We start from the raw sequence: 14,878 nt of genomic DNA, 5'->3' as shown, positions 1-14,878 counted from the left end.
TATTAACTGCATACTAACAGCAAATTTAAACCAGTGAGTGAGGTCTAGTAAAATAAATAAAAGTGCAGTAACCCTGATGAGCCATTGAGAGATAAAGAAAGGGGGGGGAGGGGATTATCTATATAGGACACGTGCTGGATGGTGGGGGGCAGTACAAATGGCTTCATGGTTAAATGACATCAACAGGCAGTCGTGAGCAGAAGAGAGACACTGGCGTTTGTTCTCTGTCTGCAGAGGATGAACACAGTGTAAATGTTCACAAACGTTTGGATGGAAAACAACTCATGTTTCCTTTTGCAGTCTCCTGCGAAAGAAAAGGTGTTAATGGTTGCGGGCGTCCAGCTCTACAATGGGCGGAGTCAAATGGATAAGGGCCTCCGATACATTAATTACATTATAGTGCTCCTCCCAAAACCTGAGATCATCTCGTGTCACATGACCTACAAGTGGCATTATCCCTGTCAGACTTTAATCCCGTGGCTAAAATGGCTCCAAGTCCTGACCTACTCTGTGAAATGAGGCAAGGGGCATGAATGGACTGGAGATGTGTCGGGTTCGGAGCTGTGTATATGTGCGGCACCTGCGTGCGTGTGTGCGTGTGTGCGTGCGTGCGTGCTTCAATGGAAGAAGAGCGCGGTGAATGGGAAGCTGCTGTTGCACAGATAAGGAAGGCAGTGGCTTGATTTTTGTAGGATGCCTGTCTGCTTGTGTGAGAATGTTCTATGTTGATTCAATTATCAGAGGACGCTCACAGGGGTGTCAGTGCTGATCAATGTGCGACCAATACTTGAGTAAATATTCTGAGCTGATGTCGATATCTCAAGTTAGGGAGCCTGAGCCTCACAGCAGAGGGTGAGCCGGTGGAAATGGCTGCTGTACGGGCAGCATTTAAAGTGCGACAGAGAGGGCGGGAGAGAATTATTAGCCGATTGTGGAAAAACTTGAGGGGAAGGTTTTGTTGCTGGTGTCTTTTATATATATATATATATGTGTGAATCGAAGGCACTCAGTGGAGCCTAAACGTCTGCCTTTTCTGACAAAACACTGCAGCATGTGAATGCAACAGCAAACACAGTAGTAAGCCTTACAAAAAATAAAAAAAAAACATGCCAGGGTGGAAATCTCGAAATCCCTATCCCCACCCAAAATCTACGTACCAAATTTCTCAACAGACGTTGAAACCTAACTTTCTCTGTAGGATTCCGTCAGTGCTGCCTGCCACCTGATAACAGTTTGACAAGTTCTGTTTTGCAAGACATGATATCCAACTCTCCTCGGAAGCAGACACACCAAAACAAATCTGCAAGCGTTTACAGGCCGGCTGCTTTCATCATTCCTGGCAGAGCACAAACAAGGCTGGTTCCCCTCTTAAACAGACAACCTTTCAGGGATTATTATTAGAGAATGGGCACTGATCTAAAAAAAAAATACAAAAAAACTGCACTGAAAAGCACTGATTCAGTGAGTGATTCCAAATTTGAACATGTGGCACACAGAAAACAATAATATTATTCATCTCGATCAGTCCTCATCATGGAAAAGGTTAACATCTGTAGTGTTGGATTGGAATTTTATAAAGGCAAGCAAAAAGTGACAATTGTACATTTGATTAAATCAGAGCCCATCTGTGTGTGTGTGTGTGCGTCCGTGCGTGCGTGCGTGCGTGGACCTGGGTCATGAATCACGTGCTGTGATGCGCCAGCTTTGAAGATACGTGGTGATGGGGAGGAAGCTGCGTGAGGCGGCCACGCATCTATCATAGGGTGCAACAGTCACACGCGACACAGGGAAGAACAAACACCAGCCCTGTTAAATTATACTTTTCTTCAAGTGCGGCACGTTTGACGCATCATCTTTCGGCAGTTCCACATCTACGCCACCGCCTCTTTGACATTAGACTCGCCTTTGAAGCTTGTCATCCTATATCTCTGTAATTTATTTTCCCGCAACGGCAAATGACCGGAAACCTGGCCGCCTGGAGTCACTCCTCACACCACTTAAAACAAAACCATCTCAGCAACCATCTCTGAAATGAACTGTTGCCTCCCGCCTGGGGAAAGGCATGGCACACAGAAGCACTGTACACACACACACACACACACAATGACATAGACACATGCACACACAGAGGTTTACTGTTGTCGAAGGATTCCAATAGCGGTAACCACAAGTCTACTAAGAATAAAATACCCGGCTCTGTTACACTATCTGATACGGTGGCTCGCATTCAGCTTACAGTGCATAATATACAGTTGTACTGTCTATTTACACCCGTCCATGTTAACAAAAACAAGCCAGCTTCATTCTGCACCGCCACGCCGTGCCAGGGGAGGAGCGGGCTGTGTGTCGCTGCAGGGAGGCGGCGGGAGGCAATCTATGTGGTACACATGACATGGTACGCAAACACAAAGCATGCACATGAGAGGAGGAGGAGGGAGGGAGGGAAGACAGGCAGCGAATGCTGCAGTGGAAAGAGTGTGACTTTCCCTGGAGCGGGAAGGTGAACTGCAGCTGCATCTTGTTGAGTTCACCATTAGCAAAAATGAAAACCACCACAGAGTCATCACAGAACCAATCTGTTGATGTTTAGTAAATGTTGAGGGGCGGGAGAAGAAAAAAGAAAAAAGGCAGTTTTGGTCTTACTTTTGCTTAATGGGCAAGGACCCCATTAACCTTTGCAACCCCCCGACCAGGGCTCATGCGTGGCTGCTTCGGCATCAAATATTTACTAACCTTGTGAGCTGAAGATGTCCACGCTCCGTGCTTTTGGCTTTACGTTTGTTTTCTTTTTTGTTCCTCCTTTTTATAACAAGATCGTGCTTTCTGCTGCGGGCGCACTCTTCTATTTTAATTGGATTTGCGTCAGTGTGAGCTTCATTTGAGCTGACAGGGACAGTCGATTCATCAGTCAGTGTCACAACGTCTGCATGTGTGACACAGAGGTGCTGCATTGCCGGACGGGCGACCAGCGTGTCGGCGACTGCTCAGGACAGATGGCAACAAGAAATGTAAAGGGCTAAACACACACGCCCAGTCAATCAGTCGGCTGGTGTCCTAGCAACTTGTAGCATACATTTGGGCAGTTTTGTGTGTGTGTGTGTGTGTTTCTGTTTTTTATTCATTAATAGAAGACATTACAAAAAACAGGAGCGTGACAGCTGAAAAAGACTCGGCACTGACACTGTACAGTGGTGCACTGCAACCACAGCCGCTACTGCGCCCCTGGGAAATCCTGAGTATAGACTGTTTAGTGAGACATGCACAGATTGAACCCTTCGCAATAAAATATTCTGCTCCTCCGGGGAAATATTAGCCGAGCGGCAGCAAGGCAACAACTATTTACAAACTGTTTGTTGTTAATTCCCCCCCCCCCCCCCACACACACACACACACACACACACACACACACACATTCTGCTCATGGATCTTTTTGTGCAGCTCCGCAGCAGCTGTAAGAAATATATTCTGCCCCCTCCTCACCACAACCTGACCGCTTGGTGTGATAAAATCAATCAGCCCGTTCTCCTTCATGCTCCCTCGCAATCGCGCTCTCCTTCACAAACACGCTCTGTCCGTCTCTCACACTGCGACTGACTGGGCACTGACTGGCATGCGCCGGGTCACTTGGCAGGGAGGCAGGTGGAGCCGTCCTGCGCTCTCTCTCCCTCGCACCTGCCCTGCCCGCATTACCCGACTCATCTCTGGGCTCAGCGAATCATTGTCAGGATCAAGCTCGGCTGCGTGAAACAACAGGCTTTATGACATATCCACCATTGCCAAATACTAAACACCACCTCTGCGGAAACTGTCGAATGCGGCCACAGCTCGGTTCTGCAACGGCCGTCGCCAGTGTGGACTTGTACCAGAACACATTTTCATAAAATACATATATTTATAACATATTCAAATTTGAAGGACAGATATGATAGAGAGACGAATGTATCGTCTCATCTGCCTTTTGGCAAGATGACTTATCAATAATATGCTCTCCACCAATTCATAAGAGCCCTCATATGCTGACACATTGTTGCAACGCGTCTTTATTTTTCCAGTTTTAATTTTTTTTTTGTGTAATAATATTCTAACAAGGCTCCGGAGATACATCAAATATAAAGACACACTCACAGTTACAATTGAGCGATAACCAACAGCCCTCTGATTTACTGTGGCAAACCTGACACCTACCGTCAAAATGTATTTTTTCGGAACTGGGAGAAGAAGCCGGTCGTGGGGCACAGACAGATTCAAGTGAGCAGTTTGACGTGAATGCTTCTTGTCTAATCTGGAAGAAGTAGAATCTCATTGGGCATTGTCCTGCCAAACTTAAAGAGCATTATGATGAAGTATGGAGGGGAAATGCACATTTCTTAGCTGTAGTGAAAACAACAGTGTTTTTAGAGAGAACAACCAGGCCACAGGCCCCCGGGTCATTTGAGTTGAAAACTTCTGCTTTGGATGGTTTAAACCATGTCTATCAAGTTAAGTCCATTATTGGTGAGTCTAGAATTCTCCCTGCTAATTGTGGCCTGGAATATTTCTCTGACAATTTATACTACAATTGAGAGGTCACATGTGAAACAGAGAGGGAATACAATCAGATATGGGGTCATCAGAAGTTAAGATAAAGGTTTGACAAAACAACGTGATTTTCTCTCACACCTGCCACCAGAAAGCCTCCTGTTTGTGAGCAAAGCCGTCCCAGCCTGCAGAGACACAGGTAAGGCACTTGGAGCCACCGGCAGCCTCTCACACCCTGCAAGGGAAATTCAGCCACAGGGAGAAGAAATGCTGCCCTCTATCAGCCCAAATTTCTCCCCGCACAGGAGCACAGACACACGGGACAGACACGCGCACTCAGAAAGGCAAGCCAGAAGCATGCGCGGCACATGCACGTGTCTTTGGAAGTCATGGAAGTCCTCTCCGTGTCTTCCTCCTCCGTCAGAGGCAGTGTGAAACGGAGGGAAACACAATGGTCAGACTGTGCTCCAGGTTGTGCCAGAGGCTCAGCTGTGTGAGGACCTTACTGTAGATGACTTGTTCTGGTTGCGAAGGGAGGGAGGAGGGGTGTTCCAGCTTCCGCTGCATACATATGGAAACGGATGGAAATGAAGGCTCAGTGTGGGTTTGTGAATAAGAAAGGTCACAAAAGGGCTGCGGCTGTGACACAGACGGACGGCCCGCTCAGCAGTTGTCACTGCTGCACTTTGGGAGCGGAACGGGGCACTTGAACGGTTGGGCTTCACACGGGCATTTCTATTGAGGCACCTTACCAGGCCATGCGTTCGCCGTCGTGAAATCCTCCCTCTGACCACTGCACCGCCCAAATCGCGAGCCGCCAACACACAGTCGGACTGCGGCGCGGGGCTCGCAGCTATGACCGGTTAGCAGTCTCCACTCGTGCTCAGAAATGGCTGGAAATCACAGGGTCCCCCCGGCCGGCAGCAGTTCGTAACAAACAGCTGTAATCATAGGATTCTGACAGTGAAATCAAAAGATGTCATAATGATCACTTGTGGGGTGGAAGCTCGGGGTGTTGCATGCAGCAAACCCCACTTTAGTTTTTTAAGCTTGTCGTATCCCCCAGTGTTTTCTGAACACCGGAGGACTTTGGGTTCATTTTCTGAAAGCCTTCGCCGCTTGAGTCCTACTATAACCAAGCAAAACACTCAAAACTGGTTCCTATGGCAACATGGAGAACCTAACCTGGAACAGTTAGGAATTGAGTACAGCGCAAGCTGTAAACACACACGGACACACACATTCAGACGCCCTTCGGCAGAGTTTTGCTCTCCCATCAAGATGCTGTAAATGTCACAAGCGTGTATCTTCCGACATTTGCTGCTTCACAGAGAAATGACATTAAGCATATGTCAAAAGACATTCCTGCAGCTGTATGGGAGAACTAATCCAGGTCCACGCTTCTTTCCTTAATTTTTTAATCAAACCATATCAGGATGTTCCTGGAAACAGGGGTGGGCTTTGAATAGGGGCCAGACTGGGGCACAGTTTTTAAGAAGGGGGACACGTTCGTAACAATGAGTAACACTCTGTGAAGACTCACTTTTACAGCTATGGCAATCATCTGGTACGTAATAGTTATTTTCTTTCTTCAGTAATAAATGGATGCCAAATAAAAAACTTTACACAATTCAAATATTAAATAAACTAACAATAAATGGAGGAATCTGCTTCGATCTTGACAGCTGTGCCCCAGTGTGATTGTATTCATTTTTGTCTCTTTGTGCTCATTTTGCATCTTCCTTTTTGTCGATGTGCGGTCGACGCTGACTTTCCACCCAGAAATGTTAATGTCATTTGATTCAGAGGTTCGGCCGCGGATGTCGAGGATGTTCATGTAGGACTGCATGTTTCGCCCATGGCCACTCTTCTGGCTGCGCCAGTGCCTTTTTATCTGCAAGGTAAGAGACAGAGGAATGCACGAAGGGAAAAGGTCAGATGGAAGAGATCAAAATGACCATTTGACCTGAAGGGAGCTCCACGCCAACAGTTTTCCCTGCTCAAGGCTCTAAGTCCATGTGTTCTTCAAGAGCCTCGATCTCGAGCACACAGAGTAGGATTGGCTGTGTGTGAGCCTCGCGGGCCCCGACTCGCTCGGTGTCGCACTCTGATTGGCCTGGTAGGAGCGTGCGTCGTATTCATTTCACCTGTTCAAGACCCATCAGAGCTCTAAATTTGCACATGGGTACTAGGGTCATAGAGTGTTGATGTGGGACAAGGACGGAGTCTGCCCGCGTGAGCAATGCCACCTGCTGTGCGCCTCAGCTGCCCGCCCCTCCGTGGAGACCACACCCTTGGGTGCCCACAGGGAGCACTGGCACACTGAGAGGCGAGAAACACTAAACTTTGCATCCGGCATTGGAGCTTTCAACTGGGACACACCACGGCTCGTCAGTCTCTCCAGTATCATCTTTAGCCTGTGTGCGAACATATCTACATAGAGCCCACACCCACATGCTGCACACACACACACACACACACACACACACATGAATGAAGCAGACTGAGCAACAGAGGGACGAATAAATGGAAGGAGAGACAAAGCAGCTGTTACATCTTCAAATCCCCCCCCCCCCAAAAAAAAGAACTTGGGCATAAACTGCTCTACACATAATCATGATTTATAATTCATTAAATATTCATATGCGGCATATTTAAGTTTCCAGCTATTAATCAAACCCTGCTTAGCGATACTTGCTTAGCGTCCTCAAACATCTGCTAAAAACAATGTTGATTCTTCCTTTCTAAGGTTTTTCTTTTTGAGCTTTTCATTCGTACAAAACGGGGTGCAGGTGAGCAAGAGAAGTAAACAATGCAAAAGAAGAATTGAACTCTCACAAATTATTGGCAGTGAATTTATATGCTAATGGTGTTTCTGCACATATTTCTTTAAATAAATTTAGTGCTGACAGAATGCAGGGTCACAATATTCCCTTTTATTTTTGGCAAACTAAAGCCGACCCCAGCGAGCCAGATTCTAGACAGAAGGAAACTGGCATCAGTAGCTCGGTTGAAGGAGGCTTCACGGCTCTCATCTCTAATCACTGTGGGTTTATCTTTCTTCTGCCGTGAGCCGCTTCTCCATTGCTCTCATCATTCAATAACCCAAACTCGTAAGGGGCAAAATATAATGTGGAGGTCACAAAACATACACACAGGCAGAAAAAAAGTGTGCCCTTCTTTTCCTACAGCGGATGGATGGTGTTACTAAACTCAAACTGCTATTGGTCACCGGACAGACACATCAGCGATCGCTGCTCCACTTCTGTCACTTCCCTTAAGGTCAAACCATCTCCAAATAGTGCACGGTCCTGATTTACTCCTCTCATCTCTAGTATATTTCAGTGACTTGGAATCAGCACGGGGACGAGGGGGGGGGGGGTATTTGGGGAGACTTGGGATGTCCAGTCAGATCCTCCTCCGAGCCACACCCACCACACCTCGTCACTGCCGATCCTACGAGTCATCAAGCTGATTACTTAACTCCTGCTTGTAATCAGTGCGATGCTGTTCCAGCGTATTAGTCATGCAATAGGTTGGAGTGGAATGTGAATGACAGCATGCGGAGAAGTGAATCTCTCCGGTGGCTGCTGTGATGTACAGCACACACACAAGTGTCTTGTTTGAAGAAAAAAAATAAAAGGTGCCTCCAGCTCTGAGCGAGCTTAAAACAGCAATCCCACAGGTCTGAAAGACACACAGTGAATCTACAATTCTCCCACATATAATCTCCCCGCTCCCTTAAGCTATGTACGAAGTTGCACCAGCAAATCAGTTATCACTTTTTGGGGAAAACTGCGCTACTCTGCTTTGGTGGAAAGGTTCATAATTGAAATACAAATTTAGCAGGGTTGTAGAAGTCAAATGCAGCGGGCTCTGCACACTCGAATTAAAAGCCTTCAGCTAAAACATGATGAGTAAATAGTGATTATTTCCTATTAAGTGCTAATGAAGAACTATCTCATTTTCTGCTCTTTTTCACTTCTTCACTTCACGGGCATCGTTTTACAACCAAAAGGGCTCCGGCAATAGATAAACTGATCTAAAACATGGTGTGTATCTTCCTTTCACGCCCTTCATGAGTCAAAAGCCTGAGACAAACCCAACAAAAAGGGTTTGACAATAAAACGCTCTTTAAGGCAGAAAGTGAACATAGCGGAGAGACACTTCATGTGCTCCACAGAACGGATGCCTCTGTGCACTGCCTCCTCACAGACAGGTGATGGGGAGACATGAGGAGTCAGGAGGCGGATGTGGCTTAAGAGGGGAGCAGTGCACTGGCTCCTGCTATCACTCCGGACAAAACCTGAGCCTAACTGGAGAGCTTCCCCTTCACCCAGGATCAACTGGGGAGTATTAATGGATTCGGAGTGGATCAACTGATGGCTATCATATTTCGCTGTTTTGACTCCGTGTGCACTGACAACCCAACACACACATCTGCATGTGCACCACTGTGGTGCAATGCAGATGTTTACACCCATGTCTTGGTTTGTATTCCTTAGTTTAAAAAAAAAAAAGGTCTAGTAATCTATTTAGCTTGATCTAACAGCATTAAGCCGCAAATTGCAAACAGTTCAATTTGTGTTTATCGTAATACAGCTTAATGGAGTGTAACACAAGAGGCCGCACATGTTCAGCACCTACACTTTCTATTTTAAAATGTTTTCACTGCAGGTTAAGTCAGAGGTGTAGATTGATAACTAGAGTCTGGTTGTGACACCCTCATCTGCTAAACAACCGACTACACACATCTCTACACTGTACAGCTTCATTTGTGTTCATCCCACAACAGTTACAGACTTCCCATGCTTGATATTGATAGCTGAATATTGATCATATCCACAGCAACAGCTCACGTTAGTCACTTTGTCTATATACCCACACCACCCATTTCATAGTCAAGCAACGCTGCATATCATTCTTGTAGCACAAGTGCCAATTAACACCAAGTCACACTGTTTCCCTGTTTGTTACATGAGCAGACACTCGGCCACCTGATTTTCTTAGCAGGGAAGCTTAATAAGGATCAGAGGGGATTTTTTTTATTTGTTTTCTCAGATTTCTGGTATCCGAATAAGCCACCATTTAAAAAAAACACATGAACAAAAATGCAAGAACGATATTTAGGTTTGAGGAAACAAACATAATTGTCTTTTTAAACTCTTTTTCATTCTTCAAATAGAATTTAGATAATATAGCAATGGTAATGAGTTATAACAAACAAGTAATAATTGTATTAACCATTCTACGTAAATATATTAATTTTCTGTTTCATTAGTTCTCTTGTATTGATAATTTTTATCACACAATGATTATTTTAAAGTTTAAACCTACAATCACTTGTCAATCTTATGTGTTTATAACAATCAACAAACATGTGCCAGAAATATGATTCAAAGTTTTTACTCACTAACATGAAATGATTGAATTAATTTTCAATATCAGTGCTCTAATAACTTACATCATTAGAGCACTGTTACAGTAATCAAATCAATCCCTTTGAATAGAAATTAACCGAGTACCATTAACAAACCTAGTTTTAAAATATAACTAATAATGTGCAAATAATTATTCTGTATTTTCTGTGACAAGAATATTCAAAAGCTTTTACAAATAAATCAAAAATCTACTTCACTTCTTTTCAAATTGTCCCATGTTAAATTGTGTGCTAGCTGGTGTCTCTTAACCAATTTGAAATATCAAAATAGAAAATGTATACAAGTTAAATAACATTTAAATGATAAATAGGACATTCAAGCAAATACAAATACGTTCTTCGGTGCAATTTTGAATAACATTTAAAGCCATTAAACATGGATCCGTCTTTTAGAGAAAAATAACAAAAGGCATACAAAATGTTATTACAACGAACATGATTTGTCATTATTTCTTGTAATTAAAGACATAATTTGATGGTTAATCGCATTATGCCTATTATCACACTGAAGACAAAACACAAGTAAGATATATCAACAAACAGTGCACACAGCAAACAGCAGCTGAAACTACAGCAGACTCACAACACTAGGAAAAGCCAGTAGGCCCGAAGGTGTGAGGCTCACACACACAACTCCCAAAAAACTGATCAGAAGTTTATGTTCAACTATGTACATTCACTACAGTAATCACATATATTTAAAATCAAAAGATAAGAATAGCTGTAATGATTTATATTATCATTTAAATAAATGATTTAGAAATAACATACCGGAAATATAATTTGAGTGCAAATATGTTGTTATTATTATTAATACCATTAATTGATCATTCTTAATATGCCTGAGATTACAGAATAATTTATATAAAAAATTAAAATATGCATTTTCTTGATCTGGAGGGATCATGACAATTATATTCCACACTGCAGGACGAAAACACTCGTTTCAGGCTTGAAACGTTCAAACAACGTAGATGTTTCTGCAATAACAAGAGAAAATCACACCCCAAAAACACAGCGAGAGGAAAAACTCTCGGGGGCTTAAAACGTGAAATTAAATCATGGCCGTGGAAAAGCTCGATCGCCCTAAAAAAAAAATATTTTTTTTTAAAACCGATTTGGGACAAACAATGTGAAGGGACGCCTCCGCGTGTCCCTCGCCCACGGTCGCCCCTGCGTCTTCTTTCTACATGAACACCTGTGCAGTGCGCGCGCCCCGCGCTGCTCCCGCTCGCCAGGCGAGCAACTCGCCCCACGGGCCCCGAGCGGCGTGCACGCGCCGACTGGACACGCGCAGGCACATGTATGGACATTTTCTCTCCCCATCCGATTCCGCCCATGGCCGTGCAGTCGGTGCGCGGGGCCATCATGGCAGCCATTATGAGGCTCTCCCAACATTGCCACGGCCTACGTGCACACGAACCGCGGGGAGCGGCGCGAGGGCTTCTCCTACACCATGTTGCAGCTGACACATCGCTCTCACATCGATCCACTGAACCGAGGCGGCGGCAGCGGCGACGGCAGCTCGATCACGCGACGTTTTGAACATACACATTCATTCTCTCTCTCTCCCCTTCCCTCCAGAGCGTTGCACTGGCAGGGAAGGCGAGAGCCTGTAGTAGTAGCAGAGCAGGAAAGTTTCGCCTGCTCTGGAGGGGGAGGACTATGCTGGAAACGCATAAAGTGTGTGGGTCACGTGTTCCTCGGCAAGGGGCTTGAATATTTACCTTTTTGTCACGCAATGTCGTCTTTCCCCCTACAGCCCAGGAGCTGGGTGTGCAATGTGCTGCCAGGATACGTGGTTTTTTTAGGGAGCATATGGGCTCCACGACCTGCCGCAAACCAGGGACTTTATTGCGCATTACGCACGGGGGGGGGGGGGGGGGGGGGGGGGGGGGGCGCTGCCTGTTTTAATTATTGTTTCAGAACTCGTTAAGAAAAAAAGCTGCATTTCTCGTGCGTGGACGCGCCGATGGCGAAGGCACAGAACAAGACGTGATCGTGCAGTTGGCCTATACGTCAGCAGACCAACCCTGGCTTTGCTCTCTCTCTCACACACACACACACACACACACACACACATGTATAGGCTATAGTAACCACAGAGGAGAGGCTCAGCTGATTGGTATGCAACTCATCGTGCATTGCAGTGTTACGGTCAATAAGGAAACTTTAACGCCTACGTATGGGAAAGGGGAAAAGAGAAAAACAGCCAACTTAGATACGTGCAGCAGCTTAGTTTGATTATAGTATACGTGAGATTCAATTAAGGTGGAATGATGACGTGTGTGTGTGTGTGTGTGTTACAGTGGGATAGGCCTCGCTGCTGCAGATCACGCGATATGGCGGCAGCAGCCACCGTGTGCTCCTCTGCGGATGTTGGGACTGAAACGGTTTCTTCGCTGATTTTTTTTCTTTTGTTTCATCACCGAGCAAACAACAACAACAACAACAACAACAACAACAGCCTGGTGGAAACCACACACACACACACACACACACAAGCAGCCGAGAAAACAAGGGGAGAAATGTGTGCTTGCTACATTTCGCAGCGGAAGCCTACAGGTCACAGTAGTCCGCCATGGGCACAGTATGGGCGTATGATTACAACGTCAGTGTGTGTGTGTGTGTGTGTGTGCGTGCGTGCGTGTGCGCGTGCGTGCAATGTGTAGGCGGCCTACCTTAGTTTTTTGGGAACAGAGTAGTCTACCTCTATCACCTTTCCGTACAACTCGGCTTTACCTGTGGAGGGACGACAAGTTGACAGTGCAACGTTAGCGGCGGGTCGTGGAGGCAACAGTGCAGGCTGGTTAGGCCGCAGCGACACTTTGAATCACTTCACCAAGTCGTCCCCATTCAAACGGCCGTGCCCCTGTGGCAGGAGGAGAGGGGGGGGGGAAGTCCTCCACACGGGCGCGTCGCTGCGCGCATGGCGGCGGCGGCGGCTCTGGACAAACTACACGTTCAACACCGACACGCGCACGACGCGCCGCGTGGGGACACTTCTGCGAGGGGTCACCGAGGAGGGGGACTCGGGCGCCAAAAGGAAGCATGATAAGCTCATATAGTGAGAGTGTGTGTGTGTGGGGGGGGGGGGGACGGGCAGCCATGCTTTCCACTCCCACAGCCCTCACAGTGCAATGAGGGGTATTTCTTTTTTTCTGCTCCCGGGGAGAAAAGAAAGCGCCATGAAGACGCTCCGTGACTCGTGTCGCTCCCTCGTCCCCTGTCGCGTCGGCGGGTCAGTTCCCCGCGGTCGACCCGGCCGGCGGGGCTGGGGACGTGCAGCACTCGCGGGCGAGAGCCTCGAACACGGGCGTCTGGTTCCTACTGCGAGTGGCCTGGCGCAGCACGGAATTAGCGTCTCACCTCGTCCCCCACTCAGCTACCTGTTTATGAGCCCTTTCCTCCGGACCCCCGTGACCCACCTCCAAGACACCTCGTAAAAACATGCCCAGGCACCAGGGGAACACGGATCCGACGAGTTCTGCGCGCTCGCGTCGCCGCGCTCTCTTTAATAAAATCAAGATAAAAAATAAGTGAAAAATAATTATGCCTACCCGAACCGTCAGACCATCCCACACATTCCAGCGGGCGCCTGCCGAGCAGCGCCGCGCACCGCCGGAGCCGCCGCCGAGATGTCGGTTATTGTGCGCGTTAGTTGCGTTACGACGGCTCGTGTCGTCTCGGGGCGACCGACCGGGCAGCTCGTCCCGCGATCGATCACGGATCCGAGCGCGGAGAAACTGAGCCTGCACGTCAACCCCGACGGCACACGGACGTGAGCGCAGAGAAGGGAACATTTAAAAGGCAACGGGGAGCGAGAGAGAGAGACAACACTGTCCCGTGCGAGGGAGAAGGACACAGCCGGTGGTTAATTTGACACTTTTGCCCCTTTGCCGGACAACCGGAGCTCGTTTTTAATCTGATCGTGCGGTTCGACTCGCAGTGACCCCCCCCCCCCCCCTCCCCTGTCACCACAAGCATCACTTATCAATTCCACACTTACCAGAAAGAGTCTCTATAACCTTTATGGCCGCGTTCTGATCGGGGAAGGCCAAAAAACCATAGCCGGATTTGAGTGAGACCTGGTCGGCCACTGGCAGCTTCCTCTCCGCAAAGAGCTGCTTCAAGTCCTCGACGGTGACCGAAGGACTTAGATTCCCAACATATAGTTTGTTCATGGTCTGAAAGGAAAAATCTCGATGGGCAGTCAGATCTCACAGTGAGAGTGGCGATATTCAGAGAAGTAGAACAAAACAAAAACAAAAAAAAATGAAATAAAAAAATAAAAGATGAAATTTAAAAAAAAAAATTAAAATAAGAAAATCAGATGGGATTTTTCTTTTTTCTTTTTTTAAAAAAAAAAGAGGAAGCAAGTACCCCCTCAGGAAATCACCAAGCTGCAGGCGACCCCCAGCACCAACTCTGGCCCTGGTCAAACTCTTTTAACAAGGACTGGGGGAGAGAGAGAGAGAGAGAGAGAGAGAGAGAGAGAGAGAGAGAGAGAGAGAGAGAAAAGTGTCGTTACGACGCTTCTCTGGAGCCAACAAGCGCCGCCTCTTAATAAAATCTCCCTTAAAATCACAAGAAGAAGAAGATGTTTGGAGGTGCATGTGGGATCAGTGCTCGTCCCCCCCCCCCCCCCCCCCCCCCCCCCCCCCCCGCGTACACGGCGCACCCGGGTGTGAGAGTGGCACGGCGCGAGGATGGGCTGGAAGGAGGCAGAGGGGCTGGTACCGTCTCATCAAATCATAGTTTGCTCGCGTCTCGCAACAGGCTGGGGGAGTGGGGCCGAGGACACGAGTGGAAATCCAGTCGCTGTCACTGGGCTCTTCTGTCGCGGATCTTCACACTTCGGAGAAAATATGGAGCCTGGCGCCCGTTTGTTGACCTGATATTCGTGGTCTTGCAGCGTAT

General features: G+C 47.1%; 1 protein-coding gene across 4 annotated transcripts in view; it reads right to left on the bottom strand.

The window, feature by feature from the left end:
• Positions 1-14,418, bottom strand: part of igf2bp2a (insulin-like growth factor 2 mRNA binding protein 2a) — a 46,123-nt gene extending 31,705 nt beyond the window's left edge. Inside the window, exons 1-2 of one of the 4 annotated variants that reach the window (XM_035651383.2) lie at positions 13,968-14,418; positions 12,640-12,700 (exon numbers count right to left, since the gene is read on the bottom strand). In XM_035651383.2, coding sequence (XP_035507276.1) covers positions 12,640-12,700; positions 13,968-14,142 — 236 coding nt within the window. In that variant the 5' untranslated portion in view covers positions 14,143-14,418. Of the gene's footprint in view, positions 1-5,270; positions 5,294-12,639; positions 12,701-13,518; positions 13,538-13,967 lie in introns of those variants that run through there. The other 3 variants (XM_035651382.2, XM_035651387.2, XM_035651386.2) reach the window with 3 other exon arrangements.
• Between the last annotated feature and the right edge of the window lie 460 nt (positions 14,419-14,878).

The sequence above is a fragment of the Scophthalmus maximus genome, chromosome 14, assembly GCF_022379125.1.
Source record: "Scophthalmus maximus strain ysfricsl-2021 chromosome 14, ASM2237912v1, whole genome shotgun sequence".
In the NCBI taxonomy this organism is placed as follows: Eukaryota; Metazoa; Chordata; class Actinopteri; order Pleuronectiformes; family Scophthalmidae; genus Scophthalmus; species Scophthalmus maximus.
The sequence above is the reverse complement of the archived record's forward strand: the minus strand, read 5'-3'. Positions and strand labels throughout refer to the sequence as shown.